This window comes from Microcaecilia unicolor, chromosome 14, assembly GCF_901765095.1.
Source record: "Microcaecilia unicolor chromosome 14, aMicUni1.1, whole genome shotgun sequence".
Lineage (NCBI taxonomy): Eukaryota > Metazoa > Chordata > Amphibia > Gymnophiona > Siphonopidae > Microcaecilia > Microcaecilia unicolor.
The window spans coordinates 19,614,642-19,635,828 of record NC_044044.1 but is presented as its reverse complement, the minus strand read 5'-3'; the positions used below and the strand labels follow the sequence as shown (position 1 = coordinate 19,635,828).

General features: G+C 43.5%; 1 protein-coding gene across 1 annotated transcript in view; it reads right to left on the bottom strand.

Moving 5' to 3' along the window:
- The window catches only part of CHD3 (chromodomain helicase DNA binding protein 3), an 81,339-nt gene extending 61,849 nt beyond the window's left edge, over window positions 1-19,490 (bottom strand). The window contains exons 1-11 of the mRNA XM_030187095.1: window positions 19,223-19,490; window positions 15,864-15,985; window positions 8,473-8,649; window positions 8,063-8,187; window positions 6,069-6,313; window positions 5,836-5,966; window positions 5,487-5,619; window positions 4,887-5,104; window positions 4,505-4,738; window positions 3,795-3,998; window positions 3,125-3,336 (exon numbers count right to left, since the gene is read on the bottom strand). Of these exons, the coding sequence (XP_030042955.1) occupies window positions 3,125-3,336; window positions 3,795-3,998; window positions 4,505-4,738; window positions 4,887-5,104; window positions 5,487-5,619; window positions 5,836-5,966; window positions 6,069-6,313; window positions 8,063-8,187; window positions 8,473-8,649; window positions 15,864-15,985; window positions 19,223-19,490 (2,069 nt within the window). The remainder of the gene's footprint in view (window positions 1-3,124; window positions 3,337-3,794; window positions 3,999-4,504; window positions 4,739-4,886; window positions 5,105-5,486; window positions 5,620-5,835; window positions 5,967-6,068; window positions 6,314-8,062; window positions 8,188-8,472; window positions 8,650-15,863; window positions 15,986-19,222) is intronic.
- Between the last annotated feature and the right edge of the window lie 1,697 nt (window positions 19,491-21,187).

The following is a 21,187-nucleotide window of genomic DNA, read 5'->3' as shown; positions in this document are numbered from 1 at the left end:
AGGTCCAAGTAGTGCCTGCTGAGAAAGTCCACTTCCATATTCAAGGACCCAGCGACTTGACCTGTCGACAAGCAGAAATTTTTCTCTGTCCAACTCATGAAGGAGGCCACCTCCACCGCCATCGGACATCTGTGGGTCCCACCTTGTTCGCTGATATAAGCTACCACCTTGGCAATGTCAGAGAAAACTCATACCAGGGCCCCCTCCAAAAAGGAAGCGAAGTCAAGCAAAGTATTCCACACTGCCCTGAGCTCTAAGTGATTTATTGACCACTGAAACTCCTGCTCCGTCCAGGTGTCCTGTGCCAGATAGAATTGGTAATGAGCTCCCCAACCCAAGTTGCTAGCGTTCGTCATCACCACCTCTCATTGTGTTATCGGAAAGGGAGCTTAGACAGTCAAATTCCTGGATGACAACCACCACTTCATACTCCATCTGGCAACCAGCATCCAAGGAAGATGAAGGTCATACTTCTGTGACACTGGAGACCAGCGGCTGAGAAAAGACTCCTGTAAAGGCTGATATGAGCCCTTGCCCATAGCACTACTTCCATCGCCGCCATCAATGACCCCAAAACCTGCATGTAGTCCCAGATCCTGGGCCTGTCTTGACTGAGAAGACAAATCTGTTGATCTAGAATCGACCTATTGCATTCCATGAGAAAGGTCTTCTACCTTGATGTCAAATACAACACCCGGATACTCCAACATCTGCAATCGAGTTATTTATTTATTTAGATTTTGCTCACACCTTTTTCAGTAGTAGCTCAAGGTAAGTTACATTCATTTACACTGGATATTTCTCTGTCCCAGAAGGGCTCACAATCTAAGTTAGTGTGTGGTTCTCAAAATCGATCAACCCACACAACAACTGCAGAAGAGGAATAGGACAACGTACAAATGAGCCAGTCGTCGAGAAACGGGTGAACTCTGATTCCCTGGAGCCGAAGGAAAGCCGCCACCACCACCATAACCTTGGTAATCATTCTTGGTGCAGTGGCGAGACCAAAGGGCAAAGCCATATCTTGAAATGACGGCCCAGCACTGCAAAAAGTAGAAACCTCCGATACGGAAGCCATATGGGTATATGCAAGTACGCCTCCTTGAGATCAAGGACAGTGAGAAATTCTGCCACTTGAACCAAGGCTATAACTGCTCTTAGTGTCTCCATGTGAAAGCAGGGCACTCGGAGGCAGCAGTTTAGACCTTTTAAGATCTAACATCGAACGAAAAGTGCCTTCCTTCTTTGGGACAATGAAGAAGATGGAGTATCTGTCTTGTCCCTGTTCACCAACAAGGAATCTACAGTGACCTGAGCCTCAACCGCAAGAAGAAAGGAGCTACCATGTGGGAAAACTCCAACTTATAACCTTCTGTAAGAATATCCAGAACACACTGGTCTGTCATGATTTTGGCCCACTCCTCCCAAAACTCCTGAAGAGGTCCTCCCACTACAGGAAGAGAAGAGTGGACCAGCCTTGCATCACTGCAAAGCTCTGGAGGTATTGGGTGCTCTAGCTGACTGAGAGAAGGACTTCCTGTCCGCATGAAAGGAAGATTGATGTGCCTGAAAGTAGGACTTCTGACCATATTGCAGATGACCAAGCCGGTATCATCTGCTGCCTTAACATCGAGATCCTCCTGAAAACGAATGACCAGAGGCTTTCGGCTTATCTTCTGGCAACCACTTTGGCTTAGTTTCCCCCAGTTCTTTCACCAAGTTACTGAGATCTTCTTCAAACAGCCACTTGCCCCAAAAGGGCAGTTTAGCTATACGTGACTTTGACACTGCCCAGTGCCACAACTAGAGCTGCCGACGTACCGTGACAAAGACATACTCCATGGGATTCCTGGCTTGCATGCACTGCGATACCCAGATGCCGACTGGCGGGTCCAACAGCAGGAATACCACTTAACTGCCTCCACAAGAGTCACCATTCATCCCAAATATCACAAGGGCTGCACCACGCGGCCCCAAGCAGTGAGCCAGGATCCCTCCACTGCACCAAATAGAACTTGCAGCCCTCCAAATGGTTATGAGTCAAACTTTAGTCAGACTTACCACTTCCAGCTGCTCCCCCCAAGGCTTACCCCAGATGAGACAGAATCAGGACTGACACTCTGTCCCATACTCTCCAGTAAACAATACATTACATTTTGATCTTCTACTCCACAATAACCTTACAGTTCTATGCGGATCACAGTAATATTAACTGGAATAATTATCAGGGAAGTACAGAGCATATTAAACCTCTTTCTTTCTCCTCTTTTTTTTTTTAAGTTGTGCTGGAAAGGAGAACTACAGAGGAAATACAGGGGAGAGGTGAAGGAATGGAAGAAGTAAATTTGTTGGGCACCACAGACAGGGATCTGAAGACCTCCACATATGACTCTGCAGACTCAAGCTCAACTGGGGACGAGTTGCCCAACTCGACCAGGAGCAAATCACTCAGAACCAGAGGCTGAAAAGTGTGTCCATCCACCTGCTGGAGATAGCAAATACCGACGAGATGGACTGGATGCCAAGACTGATATATCTCAGCTCAGTTTTCTGTTCTCTATTTCCACCTGGTGGTTGATGGACACAACTATCCCACAGGGTCTGGAATAGTGGGAAGCTACATAATGGAAATCTCTGTTTTTGAAAATGTATCTGGATAAGAAAAAAGCTTTGGGTGTAGTTTTTTGTTTAGTCAACCATATTCATACTCATATTCAGTACTGTCACAATCATAAGGCCTAAATTTATCCTGATAAGGTTATTGTGGTAAGTTTCACCAGTTATATTCAGTGGCAGGACTTAAGTATTTCAGTGGACTTAATCAGCTATTTGGAAAAAACTTATCTAGATAACACTAAACCTGTCCAGCCCACTGAATACTGGCCCTTTACTTGCTAGAACAAGAGGCTGTCAGGCCAACCGACATCTGAGGCCTCCATTTTATACATGGACTATTTTGTAGCATTACTGAACCTTATCAGGATTCACACAGTACAGGGACCCCCAGAACACCAGGAAATGGCCATCAGGGATCCAGGGATTTCACTGTCCAGGATTAGATCAGAGTGTGCAGCACTAGTCTGGCCATGGCCATTGAGGGCTACAGTGACAGAGAGTACCCAACCTGTGGTTGAGGATGTGGTGGATGTTCATCCATTCTGGCTTGATCCCATAGCGGAAGTATTTTTCCTCCATCTCCGCATACTGTGGGTCTTTGCTCTTACGCTTCTCACTCTTGGTGTCATCATCCCCAGAACCATATTCCAAAGGCAGGGGCTCATCCATATCTGTCTTACGCTGGTAGTTCCTGTACATCACCGTGTGGAAGATCTCCAACTAAAGGAAGAAGACAGCAAGCTTTATATCAGCAGACTCACTTCTTGCCCTGCCCCTCTATAAGCAGAATCCTTGAAGATTAGAAGAAATCATCGTGCTGAAATGCCACCTGCTATGTTACTTCCAACTCATCTTCGAATGCTCATTTACTGCAGAAAGGAATTAAATTAAGAAGCTCGGGATGTGTTCTTCCCCTACCTAACAAATAGCCGGCCACCTGATGCAATACAGTCCTGAGAATGGCAGCAGCTTTCATAGCACCACCACACTTAGCCAAACTTAAACAGTCATTCTAACCAAATCCTACTAAGCCACATGAGCTGCATTTTCCAGTTCCTGGGGTTTACCCCCCCCCCCCCCCCACAACTTCCACCCCACACGTGTGCTTGTCAGCATACTACTCTCGAATACAAGCGGTCGACTGCCTCCACCAACTTTGACAACATTGCTCATGATACCTGGAGCTCCTTCACCCAGGAGCAGTGCCAATAGGACAGGTTGACCCATTTAACAAAGAACTCGCGTTCTGAACGCCCCTGCAGCAGCTTGGCGGGTCGAGCCCCAGTACCCTCTTCAGTGGTGGCAGGTAGTTGTACTGCAGGAGGCGGCTCCCCCCACGTCCAGTAAAGGATTTTCTGCACGCGGCCTTTCAATCCAGGACACTATGGTAGAAGCAAAGCAAAGTTAGGCTGAGTATAGCCATGTTTATCTAAATTACATATAGGAAAGAATTTTCAAAACCATTTACATGGGTAACCACTAATTTCTATGCAAAGCCTATTTGAAAACTGTTCTCCTATAATTTTGCTAAAAGTGCTTGTTTCTAATATGCATATATTTTACCACATTTAGAGAAAGCATTTCCAGGGCCTGCTTAGGTCAACAAAAGGAAATTAAGAGTATAAACTATTAATTTTCCATGAAAAAGCATCCAAACTATAAGCAATTGAACATATCTATGGGTACTTTTTACCCAGTGCAAATTTCAAAGCAGATGCATGCTTTGAAAATTGGGGCATTTTTCATTGGTCAAAAAGGAAACAGGCTTTGTCTTAATGTGCAATTTCTGAAGCAGCCACAGTGATAGATATCAAGTGCTCAAATTTCTCTCAAAATTAAGGCAAATAACACAGGAGGATACATACGGTGTCCCTACAGGGACACTCACCGTGCAGCGAGGACATAGCCACTCCCCATTGGGGATCTCTGGCAATGGGGGGTTCAGACAGTGGATGTGATAGGAGGATATGCAGGCGTCGCAACATAGCAGCTCCCCACCGTCCTTGCATACTCGGCAATACTCCATGTGGTCGTCTTCCTCCTCCTTCTCACACTCCTCCTCAAGCTCTTCCTCATACTCCTCTTCTTCCTCTTTCGCCTCCCATTGAATGCCTTCCTTTTCCTGAGTCAAATACAAGATAAGGAAATCATTACTGCAGCCAAGAGAAAACTTGTCAGGTAACATGCTAGCCCTGCTGAGACTCCTTCGCCTAGTCCAGCCATCTCTCTACCAGAAATGGCAGAGGATAGAAAGCACGCCTGCTACTCACACAGTGAGGGCAGCTCCATTTGCCTTCTGGGGCCTTGTCCAGCTCGGGATCCAGGCATACAAGGTGGTAAGCCCGGGGACAGGTGTCACACAAAATGATCTCGCCACCCTGCTGGCACACTTCACAGTAATCCTGGTGGTCCGTTTCATAGCCATCAGTGCCTCCTGCAGTTACTACTACTGCTGCTGCTGTTGATACAGGCTCTTCATCACCAGCAACTAGAGAAAACCGAAAACAAATGTAGTCTGTGTAAAGCCCATAAGCTGTAGCTAGACCTAATGATTTTACCAGGGTAAAAGTAGGCTGAATTGTGCCACCTTTGTGACAGAATGTGAAAAGGTAAAATCTTTTAATTTCCTTTCTTTTAGTGAAGACCAGACCAGAGAAATGGGTTATAAGTGGACAGTAAGGAAGTGATCAGTTTTGAGTCTTAGATCCATTAACAGATGGAAAGATGCATGCAAAATAAGTTTGTACGGAGGAGAAGTAAGATGGTCCTGATCAAGCTGTGAGATATCATGGAGATAGAGTGTAAATAACTGGACAGGCAAGTTACAGTTTCTTTCATAGTGGGAAGGATTCACTGATCCTCCCTCTTACCTTTTTTCTTCTTCCTCCCTGGCCTGCCTCTTTTCAGCTTCTTGAACCGGCCGGAGCTGTCAGAGCGCACGGAGGAACTGTGGACGCTGGAATTGTCCAAGTCAGATTCCTCATCGAAGTCCCCTTCGTCACTCTGAAAGACAGACAAGGGATACCACCACCCCCACCCACCCAAAAACACACTGGTTAGAAGTGGGTGTGAACAATCAGATTTCACATGGATATACAGAATATCCACTGCAAACCTTTCTCTGTTCTGTGCATAGCACATAGTAATGCTTCCCTGCAGTCTGAATTATATATTTGCCTTTGATGCTGTAACCGTGCTTCTCACCCTCCTGGTACCCACCGAGCTGCTCTTCTTGCGCTTGGTCCCAATCACGCCCAACTTAATTTTCAAGGGAGCCATCTTTTTACCCTTGGTCTTTTTCTTTGCCTCTGGTACTCGCGGGCTCTTACTCCTTTTCTTATGTCCAGGCCCTGTTAAGATCAGAAGGGTTCGTTCGCATCACCACGGTAGCCAGAAAATCTCAAGGAGTCGGGCGAGAAGGCAAGAAAGTTACAGGGGTTTCTGGGACTTACCTTTCCCCTCTTTGGTTTTCGCTTTGCGAACTGGAGCTGGCTGGGGCTCAGGGGCGCTGGTGACAGACGACACCGCTATGGATACTTGCTCGGCCACAGCAACAGCAGCAGCTGCAGCTGCGGCAGCCACAGCAGCAGCTGAACCTTTGAACGGGTTATTAGCACTGAACTCCCGCCACTTGGCTCCTAAGATTGTCATCATTTTGGACATGGGTATCTTCGGGTTCTTTTTGGCAATCATGGGCCTAGGACGAAAAAAGGACAAAGACACGCTAATAGATATCATGGAATCGCTGAAATCCCTGAAAGGAGACAGGTTTTAACCCTTATCCACTTGTTCAGAACCCTTATTTTATCATCCTCACTTTAATATTCCCTTATCTCTTGTTTGTCCTGTTTGTCTGTCCTGATTAGATTGTAAGCTCTGTCGCGCAGGGACTGTCTCTTCATGTTCAAGTGTACAGCACTGCGTACGACTAGTGGCGCTATAGAAATGTTAAGTAGTAGTAGTAGTCTTTGAAATTCCGCACATACTCTTTGGGATTCTGCATGGAATCTTGCTACTCTTTGTCCTTATCCCTTACTTGTCCTGTTTGTCTGTCCTAATTAGATTGTAAGCTCTGTCAAGCAGGGACTGTCTCTTCACGTTCAAGTGTACAGCGCTGCGTACGTCTAGTAGCGCTTTAGAAATGAAAAGTAGTAGTAGTAGGTTTAAAAAAAAAAACAAAAAAAACAAGCAGAATGATTTCCTCATGCCTGTAATTTTTTTTTTCCTCATTCTTGTTACTACTTAATTGGTGAATCAAGCAACACCTCTTATGAAGCAGCCGCTAAAAAGGAGCAAAGCAGATCCTGGTGAACAGGAGCATAAAAGGTAAAAAGCCTGCTAAGTCGCTTTCCTTGTGCAATTCTGGAACAGTGTAGTTTGGGGCTGAAAAATGTCAATTTCTTGTAACTTTACAAAACGAAATTCATTCATATAATTAAAAAAAATAGATAAATAAAACATGCAAGCAAACGTTTGACCAAATAGTGTTGCTGGGGAATTTTGTCCAACAGACAAAAAGTTCTGCAGAGCTTGTTGCCGTCGTTTTTGTCTAACTCTTGAATCCAGCCCACAGACTACTAGATGTGCAGACATAAAAGCAACGAAGAGGGTTCGTATATGTAAAAGGCAGATTCTCTCAACAAATATAGATAATACAGAGGAGCAGGGGTGTAGTCAGACTTCGGCGGGAGGGGGGTCCAGAGCCCGAGGTGAGGGGGCACATTTTAGCCCCCCTCCCCCCGCCACCACCAACTTTGACCCCCACCCCCGCCGACAACCCTCTCGACCCCCCCCCCCCGGCAACAACCCTCCCCCGCCGTTGCCTACCTTTGCTGGCGGGGGACCCCAACCCCCGCCAGCCGAGGTCCTCGTCTTCCTTCGTTCTGTTTCTGAGTCTGACGTCCTGCATGTTGTACTTTGTACGTGCAGGACGTCAGACTCAGAAACAGAACGAAGGAAGAAGAGGACCTCGGCTCGGGGGTTGGGGTCCCCCGCCAGCAAAGGTAGGCACGGCAACAGCGGGTTGGCGGCGGGTCGAGAGGGTCATTGGCAGGGGGGTCCAGGGACAAATCTACGGGGGCCCAGGCCCCCACGTAACTACACCCCTGCAGAGGAGTAGTAGATGAGTGATAAGCACAGAAAGAACAAAGTGAGACAAACACTCAAACCTGCATTCCATGTGTTAAGAGGTAACTTAGATCAGTTCTGCGGTTTACCTAAATGGCACAAACAGGGATGTAGAACTGGTTGGTAGCCATCCTGGCACAGCTTTGTGGTTCAAGCGTCTGAGAACCACAGACATGCACGAGGCAAATCCCAGACCTCAAACATCTGCTAATGCTCAACCAGGTTGACAACCACGTCTGCTAACCAAGATTGGGGTGGAAACAGGAGGAAAAAATGATTAAGATACAGACTAGCTGAGGTTGTGTGAAATTGCTCTCACCTCATGAACTGACTGAAGGCCTTGTAGTTGGTAAGCATGTGATAATCCTCCTCGGTAAACACATGGTCCACGTCTTCCAGCCCCCAGCCTGAAAGCAGACTGGCAGAGGTCTTGGGTTCCACTTGCTGAAAGAGACACATGTTGGTTTATTCTCTCCGCTTGGCAAAAAAGGCTTTAAAGGTGGGAGTAGTAGATATTTTAGCTAAAGCATCTAAAAAAGGGAAGCAACATCTACTATCAAACAGCAACTCTGTAGCACCTTGCAGGAAATTGGTAATTCTACTTTTAAACAGCCCATTAGACAGTGGTTTCCAGTCATCCATGACCAAAACCATATTCACTATACCACGACAGTCTGCTATCTAGGCAGCAACACCACCATTTGCAACCTGTATGTGAGTATGACTTACTTTTGTCTTCTGTGTATCCCCGCTACTGCCTTTCTTCCGCTTGGTCTTCTTCTTCTCCTTCTTCTCCTTATGTTTCCTCCTCCTCTTTTTCCCACTGACCCCAAAATCGCTGCTACCACCACTTTCTGACTTCTCCCGGAAGTCATCACGATCTGATTCCAGCTCATCCTCGCTCTCCTGTAGAAAGAGAGTCCCAGGATTGGGATTTTATTAGGAGCTGGTAGAGAAAGAAGAAATTTGAATGCCAAGAGAGTGGGTAAGCCAAAGCAAGCTGATAAGGGGAAGCTTTGTAAAGTGACACCACCGGAGGTACAATCAAAATATCACTGTGGCTAGATACTGCAAGACTAGGGAATTTACTTACCGACAACAGATGTCTCTATGGACAACAGGATAAGTCAGCCACATATCTGATGACATTATCTGATGGTGTCAAAGGTTTTTTTCTGAGCATGCGTGACAAATTCCACCTGCATACTTCTGTTCCAATTCCCTCAGTTAGTTCAGAGCTTGCAACAGTTCAGCTAACAAGGGGATGGTGCATGGGTTTGTGTGACTGACCTATCCTACTGTCCACAAAGAACCTTATTACAGCTAACTAACCTCACTTTCTCCATGGATAAGCAGGATGTGTCAGCCATGTATGGGCGACACATCCAAGCTTAGGATTTCAACAAAACCACAAAGGTTATTAAAAAAAAAAAAAAGTAGTAACTATGTTACAGGCAACCTCGTACCTACATAGACCATTATTAAGTTGGACTTGGGGAAAATCCACTATTTCTGGGATAAGCAGTATAAAATGTTTTGTACTTTTTTGGGATCTTGCCAGGTATTTGTGATCTGGATTGGCCACTGTTGGAAACAGGATGCTGGGCTTGATGGAGCTTTGGTCTGTCCCAGTATGGCAATACTTATGTACTTGGGATTCTGAATGGAATGTTACTACTCTTTGGGGTTCTACATGGAATTTTGTTACTCTTTAGGATTCCAGAATCTTGCTATTGTTTGCAGTTCTACATGGAATGTTGCTCCTCTTTGGGATCTTGCCAGGTATTTGTGACCTGGATTGGCCACGTTTGGAAACAGGATGCTGGGCTTGATGGACCTTTGGTCTGTCCCAGTATGGCAACACTTATCTACTTATATTTAATCTCCTTATCCCCACTAGCCATGATCATATGGGTGTTTGTGCCTACATGTTAACGATATTCAAAACATCTGTTATACAGATCAAACCAGCCCTAATCTTATTTACTTGAACACGTGTCTTGACACTATTAGCTCTTGGCTTTCACACCATCCAAATCAAAGGCAATGTAGATTTCGTAGTGTCCTCCTTTTCCCTCAGCTCAATCTTATTTCAATAAGACCCCAGTCTCTCTTTTCGAATGCCTCGCGATTCTTGGTTGCAAATTTTACCCCTTTCTGACTTTTGACTCTCAAACTGCAGCAGCTAAAGTCGCCCATTCAGCCCTCCAACAAATATGCTCAATAAAGCCATTTTATTTCCTAACAACTTGAAAGCATTGGTCTTTAACCTAATTTTGAACCAAACTGATTATTGTTAATTTGCTCAATTTTGTTTTGACCCAAGCCTCTATTCAAAAACTGCAGCTGTTTCATAACACTGACTTAAGCAGATCTGAACATAATACTCCAGCCTTTAGACAACTTTCTCCATGGACAAACAGGATCACGACTGCCACAGATTGTGTGGTCCTTTGCCCGCAGCTCAGAAACTTTTGACAGGTATTTCTGAACATGCTCCAACTCTCCCACCGTCTAGTCTCCGTTCCAGACAGTGACAGTTATTTTCCTATCACCAGAGCAGCTGGTTGCGTTTGTCCCTTGCTCTGGGTGCTTGGAAACTAGCTGTCACAATTCAGTTTGATTCTGCCTCAATCGTTTTCCCAATGGAGAACAATAAACCGGGATTCAATAGATGTTCCAAATGTCACAACAAAATGCCTGTTACGGACACATATGATGAATGTGTATTCTGTCTGGGAGAAGCTCATGATGTGCCAAATTGGTCAAAGTGCACATGAATGTCACCACAGACGAGAAAGTACAGCCTCTACAAATTAAAGGACTTTCTAGAGGTGACAACTTCACATAGAAACCCGACATCATATCAATCATGGTAAGAAGATTTCCTCTTATAAATCACAGACAAGATCCTAATCAAAAGGGATCCGAGTCTAATCAAAATAAGACCAGACATCATATCATCACAGTATGAAGATTTCCTCTTAAAAATCACAGACAAGATCCTAATCAAAAGCGCTCCGAGTCTAATCAAAATAAGAATTCAGTGAAATGAGTGTAGCAACAAGGTAAGGCGTTCTAAATTGCCACCATCTGATCTTCAGCAATATCCATATCATCTACATATGAGGAATCAAGATTTTTAGATGAATCCTCTTATTTTTTGGACTATTCCTATCATACTCCTTCACCAAGACATAGACCTTCGCCCAATTTCATCTCATTCCGTCTCCTCCTCTCGCTGAAAATACTGAACAGCCGGAGGACGCATCCTATCCAAAATGTTTGCAAATGCTGGCAAACCAGTTGTCAATCACTATGCAGGAACAAGCTAACCGTACATCCAATCACCTCAGGGCACTTAAATACTTAGAAATGCCTGTGTTACTGGTTTCACTAGCTGTCCATGAAGATCTGCTAAAACAAACACAAATCTGGAAAGAACTGCTTTCTACACTGCCAACAGCTAAGTCTGTAGAAACTAAATACAGAGTATAGTGGTCAAGTCCACACTCAAGAACAATAAAAGTTTTAAATCACATTCCAATTTTCTGCCTGGAAAGGACACAAAATCATTGGATGTGGTTGGAAGAACGTACACAATGTTCATAACTTTATACAATCTTCTAGTTCGTGTGCCACCATTGATGTTGATTCTTGCATAGAATGTAGTTTTTGTACTTTCTCCACGGTTCCTTCCTTTCCTCCAAACGTGGTATCAGCATTTCATCTCAAACAATCTGTGGAGCTTCCGTCCTTTCAACGAGAGAGGATGAAGAGGCTCAAGTATTCTTACCTGAAGCTTCTCAATGTGCGTAGAGTCCTCATTAGATATCTGTAAGTCACAAATAAGTTTTGCAAATCAGACTTGTTTGTGCTTTTTGGTAAACAGAGGCTTGGCCTCATGGCTTCCAAACCCACAATTGCTAGATGGATGAAGAAGACTAATCGCGTCAGCTTATTTGCTTGTGAGGAAGCAGGTCCTTAGGCTTTGCAGGCTCATTCTTCGAGGCGTATAGCAACATCCTAGATGGAGACTACCTTACTATATCTGGCGGATATTTGCAAGGCGGCGACATGGTCAATGCTGCATATCTTTGGCAAGCAGACCAGTGTGGAAGTTGCAGCACACTCGGAAACCAATATTGGGGCTTCAATCCTAGGGTGGTGGCACCAGGATCCCACCTACTCTACGGATTGCTTTTGGACATCCCACAGTTCTGGAATAGTGGGACACTAAGTAATGGAAGGGGAAATTATATCTTACCTGATAATATTTTTTCCATTAGTCTTTCTCACCATTGCATAGGCCTGATGAGGTTTCTGAGATGTTTAGTTGGTGCAAAGTAATGGGTCAAATAATGGCTGTCACCTTGCATGGTACTTCCTACTTATCTCCTGCTCTTTGCAAGTTGTCCAGAGATGAGAGAGGTCCACACATGTTTGCTCTTCTGGTTATTGTTAGGTTAGCGAGTTGTTTATGATTGTTGTGTTTATTATGAGTTTCTCCTTACTGCTCGTCTCTGTAAATATAGATGAGCTAGACTGTATGCCAAGAGATATGTCTCAGTTCAGTTTTCAGTTCTCTATCTCTACCTGCTGGTTGATGGACACAATTATCCTACAGGGTCTGGAAAAGTGGGAAGCTACGTAACGGAAACAAATTTTTACTCAAAGAAGTTCAGAATGAACACACTGCTAGATAGAATACTGAAGTTAAGGTGACTGCACATAACCACATATAGTAAATCTCTGAAGTTCTCTCTATCTCCACCTGCTGGTAGAGGGACATAACCCACAAGTCTCTGGATTGATCTGTTGGGACTAATGGAAAGAAAATGATCAGGTAAGAACTACATCTTACCATATGCTTTTCCGTCCATTCCTCTGATACAGAGAACAATACAAAAAATAATCCAGGATTTGGCTCACATACTCTTGATAACGACATATTGGCCTCACCAAATCTGATTCCCTTGGCTTCTACATGTCAGCCAAGACCCTCCTATACATCTTCCGTTCACACAAAGGCACTCTAATTCATCCCAACCTTCGGTCCTTAGCTCTAACGGCCTGGATGTTCAAACCAGGTTGTACAACTACCTCAATATCCTGCCAACCATTCAGTCGGTGTTCCTGGCTTCAAGAAGAAACTCCAACAGAAGATCATATAGTTTAAAGTGGAACCGTTTTCCAAATTGGTGCACTGCAAACCATCATGACCCATTCACCTACTCAGTGTACATTTTATTATACTACCTATCATACCTTTCGGACTCAAGTCTTAGTTTCTCCTCCGTACGAGTTCATCTAAGTGCAATAGCAGCTTATCACAACCATATCAGTGATAATCCCGTTTCAAAACATCCTCTGATATTGGGAGTTGTGAGAACGAACTGGATCTTAGTGCGGCTTTGTCTTGATAATTTACTGCTTTGTGAATGGATTGAAAATTACATTATGATAGTGCTGATTGAATATTTATTTATTGCGTTCTTTGTCACATTATTACTGCACAATATATCACACATGTAGGATCCCTGTGATGGTGTGAAGGTAATGATGATGGGGTGGATACTCTTTCATTCGTCATAAGCATTGGAGTGTTGGGGGTATACTTATTGTGAGACAACTGGTTCCTTTGATGATAGAATTTATATTGACTCTATAGGTGTACCAAGGGGGGTGCCAGATGAATTCAAGGCCTGCAACCAAATTGCTGCAGGATTTGAATCCTCTTTGTTTTGGCGGTCCACTATTAACAAGAATGCCCAATACCTGTAAAAAAAAACATTTTTTTAAAGGTTTTGACATTGTGACTCACATCTACAATCTCCCCAACCTTAATATACACCTGAGAAAGGACTTATGGTTCCCTTCCGGAGCGGATGGGATGATAGCTGAAGTTCTAAATAAGTGAAGCCCTTGCTTTCAAGGCCTTCAAGGGGGGAGATGTAGAATTATGAGCACAGTCATGCACTATGGAACGGGTCAAAAGGCCAGAGATTGATAAGTCTGTGTGACTCTGGAATTTATGATCTATTATGACACCCTTACGGGTAAGCAGGCTTGGGAAAGAAACCACTGTAAACAAAAGGAAGAATGTGGTTTAACAGGTTTAGTAAAGCAGATGGTGAGAACCAGATAATAATCTATGAGAAGGATAATTTGCAGAAAAAGTCATGTAAATCATTGTCTGAAACAAACGATATAAGCCGCCGTCTCAGAACAGTATTTCAGAGACGCAGTCACAATGAACATCTTTTTATGTAACTGTACTGATCTCTCATGAGAAACTATAATTGTAGCTGTATTTGGTAAGTAAATAAACAATTGACTTTCTCATATGCACGTAGCCCTGGTTTCTTTTATCCCCCCCCCCCCCCAAGTTGTTGATGGCTGGTATATGCTAATTTGGGAGGGGTACAAGGGGCCTAAAAACAATTTCCACACTGAGGATTCCTACTGATTATTTGTGAGTTGGGTCAGTTAGCACTTTTATCATTAATGCTTAGAGAATCTTTTACTTTTTAGTTTAGCTGTGGGTTGTTTCTTGTTTTTGGGTTTGATATTTTTGGAATTTTCTAACCAGGCTTTACCAGACGAGTATTAATCAGGTTAACCTTAGGGCACCACATAAAGTTTATGGATAGTGTTGAATATTGGTGCTATCCAGTGAACTTTTAAATAAACCATTCGTCCCTCCTCTCATAACCACATTTTCTGACCACAATTGCCCCAAATTTTCAACTTGAATAACTTATATGGTTAACTCCAAATTAACTGCATAAAATGCTTTTCATTATCAACCCCAAAGCATTTATCTACTACAAACAAAGAGTGAATATATGAAAACCAAAACAGTAACAGAATTGAAAACCTGGGGTAGGCAACCAGGAACCTTGGATATGAGTAGACAGGCTTTCTGGTCCCCATCATATTTTATGATTTTGTAAAAGAGGCATGCAGAGAGAAAGTAGAAGACAAGGGCATAAAGTGGTCCTATCAGGTCTGATGAGCGCTTTGACCCATGGTTAAAATACAAATGATACTGTTGGGCTCATTTTCAAAACAGAAAAACATGTAAAAAGCAGCATTTGGACGTTTTTCTCACAAAAACTTCCAAATCGGTATTTTCGAAACCTATTTTTAGACGTTTTTCTATGAAGTCCGTCAGAAATGCGTACAAATCTCAAGGGGGCGTGTCAGGATCGTGTTCAGGCCAGGACTTGGGCATTCCTAAGACTTGGATGTTTTTCAGCCATAATGGAACAAAACAAAATCGTCAAGGCCTGAAACAGATGTTTTGAGCTATACCTGTTTTTATAACGAATAAGGCACAAAATGTCACCCTAAATACCCAGATGACCACTGGAGGGAATTAGGGATGACCTCCCCTTATTCCCCCAGTGGCCACTAACCCCTCCCATCCCCAAAAAATGTGATGAAAAACATTACTTGCCAGCCTCAGATGTTATACTCGGGTCCATTAGAACAGCATGCAGGTCCCTGGAGTAGTCTAGTGGTGGGTGCAGTGCACTGCAGACAGATGGACCCAGGCTCCTACCTCCCCCTACCTGTTATACTTGTGAACGAAACTGTAAGCCCTCCAAAGCTCACCAGAAACCCACTGTACCCACATATAGGTGCCCCCTTCACCCGTAAGGGCTATGGTAGTGGTGTACAGTTGGGGGTAGTGGGTTTTGGGGGGCTCAGCAGACAAGGTAAGGGAGCAATGGTGAGATGTGTACCTGGGAGCATTTTAAGAAGTCCACTGCAGTGCCCCTTAGGGTGCCCTATTGCTTTCCTGGGATGTCAAGGGGACCAGTCTACTAAAAATGCTGGCTCCTCCTACATCCCAATGGCTTGATTTTGTGCGTTTTACACTTAGAGGTTTTTTGTTTTTTTTTCCCGAAAGTGGACCAAAAAAACAAAACGTCCAAATCACAAAACCTTGTTCAAAACAATATTTGCGAAAAAAAAAAAAAAAGATGTTCTTTTTTGAAAATGGCCTTCTTTCTTATTCAGATTTTGGATGTTTAAAGTCGGACTTAGATGTCATATCAAAAATGCCCCTCTGTGATCATTTGAAGTGTGCCAAGCCACAGCACAACACTTACAATCTTCTTTCGTTTCCGTGGTTTGACCGGCTTATTTTCTTTCTGTTTCTTGGGTCCCCGTTTTTTCTTCCGGACAACTTCAACCTCTGAAATATTTCCTAGGTCATTATCATCATCATCCTCTGTGAACAAAATAAACCAGAAGCTTAGTTGGGCTCATTCAGAAGGGAATCAACAAATCTAATGAGAATACCTTCACCCATCTCCCTCAACATCAAGGAAAAATAATTTGGATGACCCAGTAGTTCTATGACAATCCCCAGGTCAATTTCCAAATTGATCTTCCATTAGCTGAGGAGATAAAGTTGTCCATAACTGAGGAGCTCTGGAAGAAGCCCTGGTGTTGCCCCGAGCCTGGAGGGCAGAGGATGAGGGGCTTATTAAAATTATTTATCATAAGGCAATATCCAAACCTTAAAAAGGGAAGTACAAAATCAGTACACCCCCAAATCCACTCTAAATAGAGGAGTAGCCTAGTGGTTAGTGCAGCTGACTTTGATCCTGGGGAACTGGGTTCGATTCCCACTGCAGCTCCTTGTGACTCTGGGCAAATCAATTAACCTTCCATTGCCCCAGGTACAAAAACTTAGATTGTGAGTCCTCTAGGGACAGAGAAAGTACCTGCATATAATGCGTACAGCGCTGTGTACATCTAGTAGCGCTATAGAAATTAGTAGTAGTAGTAAATATTATTACTGATATACACTCCTAAGTCTTAGGGTCCCTCATATTCTCCCACTGTTGTTACTACATCAACAAACACAAATTTTAAAAGTCTCATTCAAAATAAATACATAAACAAAACCCCCAGATGGTTCCTACATATTTTTCCCTTTGATGAAGCAACTTGACTGAAAAGGAAGGAGGAATAAAGGATCACGGATTCAATATACCATCTTTGTGTGATACAACCAAAGCGATTTACATATATTACATATACAGATACTTTCTCTGTCCCTAGTGGGCTTACAGTCTAAGGGTCCCTAGTGTTTCCTAATGCGGCAAATGCAAAGCAGTCCATTTAATTTGAATGGGTTTTGTCGCATTTGCCGTGCAGAAATCGCTAGCGCAGTTTAGTAAAAGGGGCCCTGAGTTTTGTACCTAGGGCAAGGAGGGTTGAGTGCCCTAGATCACAAGGAGCTGCAGTGGGAATCAAGCCTAGTTCCTCAGGCTCTCAGCCCAATGCACTAATCATTAGGCTACTCATCCACTCCTAGAAGTTTTTTTCAAGAGGGTCAGAGATGTCCCTTCATCCCATCAATGAAGTTCTTTTAATTAAAAAAATGTTAAAGTTTGGGCTTAACGCAAGTTATTTAACATGCAGCAAGCCCAAAAGTAATGCTACATCAAGAAGGGGCATTCCCAGTATATTTTATTGCAATTCGTGTGTTAATGCTTCCCTTAGCACACAGTGCCCGCTGAGAATTAATGCAGGACCACTTACAGTGTCCCATTTAGGAGGCACAAGCGCTCATGCATTAACGCTACATTATCCAGGTAGCACACACTAATCCTATGGCACTGGATAACGCAGGAACACCCTCTCTGCCCATGACACACCTCTCCACAAAATATTCCAAACAAATCAGTAGTGCCTGGGTTACTACACACAAACAGGCAAAATACGGGCCCTGACCCTGAGGTAGTATCAGCACGTGGATTTTCTGTGTGCCAAGGCCCCTTTTACTACAGCGGGTAAGAATCCCAAAAAAGGAAATGGTTTTGTGCGGAAAGTAAACACTTGCCGCAAGGCCATTTCTGGAGGTGCCCTTGCCCATTGAGGAGGTGGTAAGGACTCCAAGGGCAGCAATTACCGCTGGGTAACCACCGGTGGTAAAACTAAGAAAAATTTCCAGGCCTGCCAGAAATGGCGTGCGCTGGGGCTAGAACTACTGCTGGTGTCCACTTTAGGTTGACAGTGGTTACGATTTGCCGTGCGGCAATCAGTAAAAGAACTCCAGGGAGTTTTTTTTACTAAAGTTTTGCTCCAGTAATCTGCAGCAGGGCCCATAGGAATAAAATGGGCCCTGCTGCAGATAACTTCAGCTAAGCTTTAGTAAAAGACCCCCCCCCCAATGTCTTAAATGGTTGACAGATAAAATGAGAGAGGAAGAGGTAGACTTGAATCGCTTGTTTACTCTTTCCAAAAATGCTAGGACTAGGGGGCAAGCAATGAAGCTACAATGTTGTAAATTTAAAACGAATCAGAGAAAAAAATTTCTTCACGCAACGGGTAATTAAACTCTGGAATTCGCTGCCAGAGAATGTAGTAAAAGCGGTTAGCTTAGCGGGGTTTAAGAAAGGTTTGGATGGCTTCCTAAAGGAAAAGTCCATAGACCATTATTAAAATGGGGAAAATCCATTGCATATTTCTAGGATAAGCAGCATAAAATGTAATTGTACTGTTTTTTGGGGGGGATTGGCCACTGTTGGACACAGAATGCCGGGCTTGATAGCCCTTCAGTCAATTCCAGTATGGCAATACTAATGAACTTCCGTAAACTACTGAAGACCCATCTCTTTAACAAGGCTTACCACAAAGATCAACCAGTGTGAATATACATAACTCCTCCACACACAGACAGAACTGTCGTACAATATCTGCTTGTCATACTACTATCGTATTTTTATCATTTCCATGTTGCCCAAGATCCTTCTGTAACACTAAATGTATATTTTCTAATATATTTCCACTACTCATGATGTATTTGTAAGCCACATTGAGCCTGCAAAGAGGTGGGAAAATGTGGGATACAAATGCAATAAATAAATAAACAAAAATAAATAAATAGAATAACAAAACAAACGAGCTCAGCTCTAGGGTCTGCGCGCGCTGACTGTCGCGCGCCGAGACAGGGCTGGACCTTGTTGGGAAGGAATGAAGCGCGCGCGCGTGTGTAATCCAGGGAGGGGAGGGGGGGGGGGAATAATAAAGACCTACGGCAATGGCTGCTGTAGCAGAACGGTGCGCGCACGCGCGTGTTAGATAATCGCTGGCTCCTCCTCCCTCACACCCCCACCCGCCTGTCTCGCGCGCGGACGTCCTCCTCCTCCTCCTCCTCCCCCCCCCCCCCGACAAAGGCAAAACTGCCGTTTGCGCTGCCAAGCGAAACCCTCCCCTTCTCTCTCTCCCAGCACCCCCCCCCCCCCACCGCAACTTTGCAAAAATAAATAAATAAGTAAATTAAAAGATACAAAAATTCCGTTGCTGGCTGTATTTGTATATTTAAAAAAAAAAAAAAGCCGTTGGAAAGATTTTGCATTATTTTGGCGCGCTTTTAGAAGGACGGGTTCTTCGTCTCTCTGCATTAGGAATTTATTAATATTCATTTTCCGGACATGGCCGCCGCCGTTGTTACCTGCAGTCTTTGCCGGCGCTGCTGCCGTCACTAATTCCTCGTCGTCGTCGTCCTCTTGCTCCTCCTCGGGCGGTGGCAGCTGCAGCTGCGGCGGTGGCGCGAGGAACAGTCCCTGACGAAGGCTGTTGCCGCCAGTTACCGCCGCCGTTTCTTCTTCCTCCTCCTCCTCCTCCTCTTCTTCTTCCTCCTCTATGTCGTCCTCTTCTTCCTCCTCTTCGGATGCCGCCGCCATCTCCTCGTCGTCGTAGTCCCTCAGCGGGGAAGACATGTCCCCGGCGGCGGCCAAAAAAAAAAAAAAAACAACCCCCCTCCCGGATAAAAAAAGAATACAACTTAAACCGCCCCCCCCCCCGCTTCAATGTAGGAAATATAAAACCCGGAAGACCAAAAAAAAAAAGTCCGCGCCCCCCCCTTGCAAAAAAAAAAAAAACAACTTATGCTTTCTTTCTCTTCAGCTCAGCTTTTTGCATTATCTGTAGAAATATCTACATATATTTTAAGATAAGAGCTATATTTAAATCCAAGGAGGGGGCCCCGCTTGGTTCTGAATATTTTTTTTTTTTACAGAAACAAAGATGGCCGACCTTAAATTATTATTTTAAACGACCCCCCCCCAAACAAAAATTGAACAAAAAAAAAATCCCCTTTTAGAACAAAATGGTTGGCTTAATTTTTTTTTTCAAGCCGCACCCCTCCCCCCCCCCAGCACATTAGGAAAAAGGCGACTTTTAATCAGACGAGAATCCTATTAAGTTTTGCTCACATATTACAAAAATATATATTTAAATGTCAAACCCAAGGTAACCTTCAAGAAACATGCGGTCAATTCTCTGTATCTGCTTATTACACAGATTACTATTGAAGTATATACTAATGCACCCCCCCCCCCCCCCCTCAACAGCTTGGTGGGGGCACTAAAAGCATTTCTGCATAAAACAAAGATGGCTACTCTAATTTATTTTCTTTTTTTTTTTCCCTTACTCGCCCCCACCTCAGAACAAAAAACTATCAAAATATTTTAGTCAGGGTGGGGGCCAGGAATTAATCAGTACTCATGCTCAATGTGACATCAGCATAAATTGTTGAAGGTTAACTAGTTCCATACTAGTAGCATTTCTTCTTTCTTTTTTTTTTTTTCTACTAGTATAGTGAGAGAGAAAAATAAAAGCTTTTTTTTCTGTGCACTTAAATACTTGAGGAGGGAGTGGTTGCTTGCATTTTTCTTCAGGCTCTGAGAATGATTGTGAAAGGCTAGGATTCCTTTAATGTACATATACATATATTCTTTTCACAGAAACGTGTTTTGTTTATCCTTTCCTCTTGTTAAAAGCAAAACACTTTGTTCTTTCATTTTATTTACATTTTTAAAGAGATATTTACAAATTATCTTGTGATTTCCCTCCCAGTGTCAAAATGACTCTAATTTTTCTGCACGGATTGCTTTAAAAAAAAAAAACTTTGCATATCTGAATTTAATAGATGCAGAATTTTATACATTGCTTTCTGTACACAGGCAGGCAAATGTATTAAAATTTAGCAGGAAAAATTACCTTCATTCTTTAAGTGCATTTAGCTAGACATAGCATTCCAGTTACTTAAAATATATATATATATATATGATTGTTTCAAGTAATTGAATAACTGTGCTTACTTTAACATTGTATGAGCTTTTTCCTAGATTATGCCACCTCACAAAATGTATACATACACCTTTCAAGGGTTATACATGTCTAGGTTTAACTAAATACTCTAATGGCATAACCGTTGTACATGGATGCTATTCCACCTGTAGATATTATCCTATGCTCCCAATCAGTAGTAACACCCCACTTCATAGGAAATTATCATTGGGGTATATTAATACCCTCCCACCCTCTGCCCCTTAAAGTTGCCTACGAGTCTGCACTGCAGCTCTAGAGCTTTGTGGAAATGTAGTAGTAGGGTTAAAAATGGTCCTTAACTTTA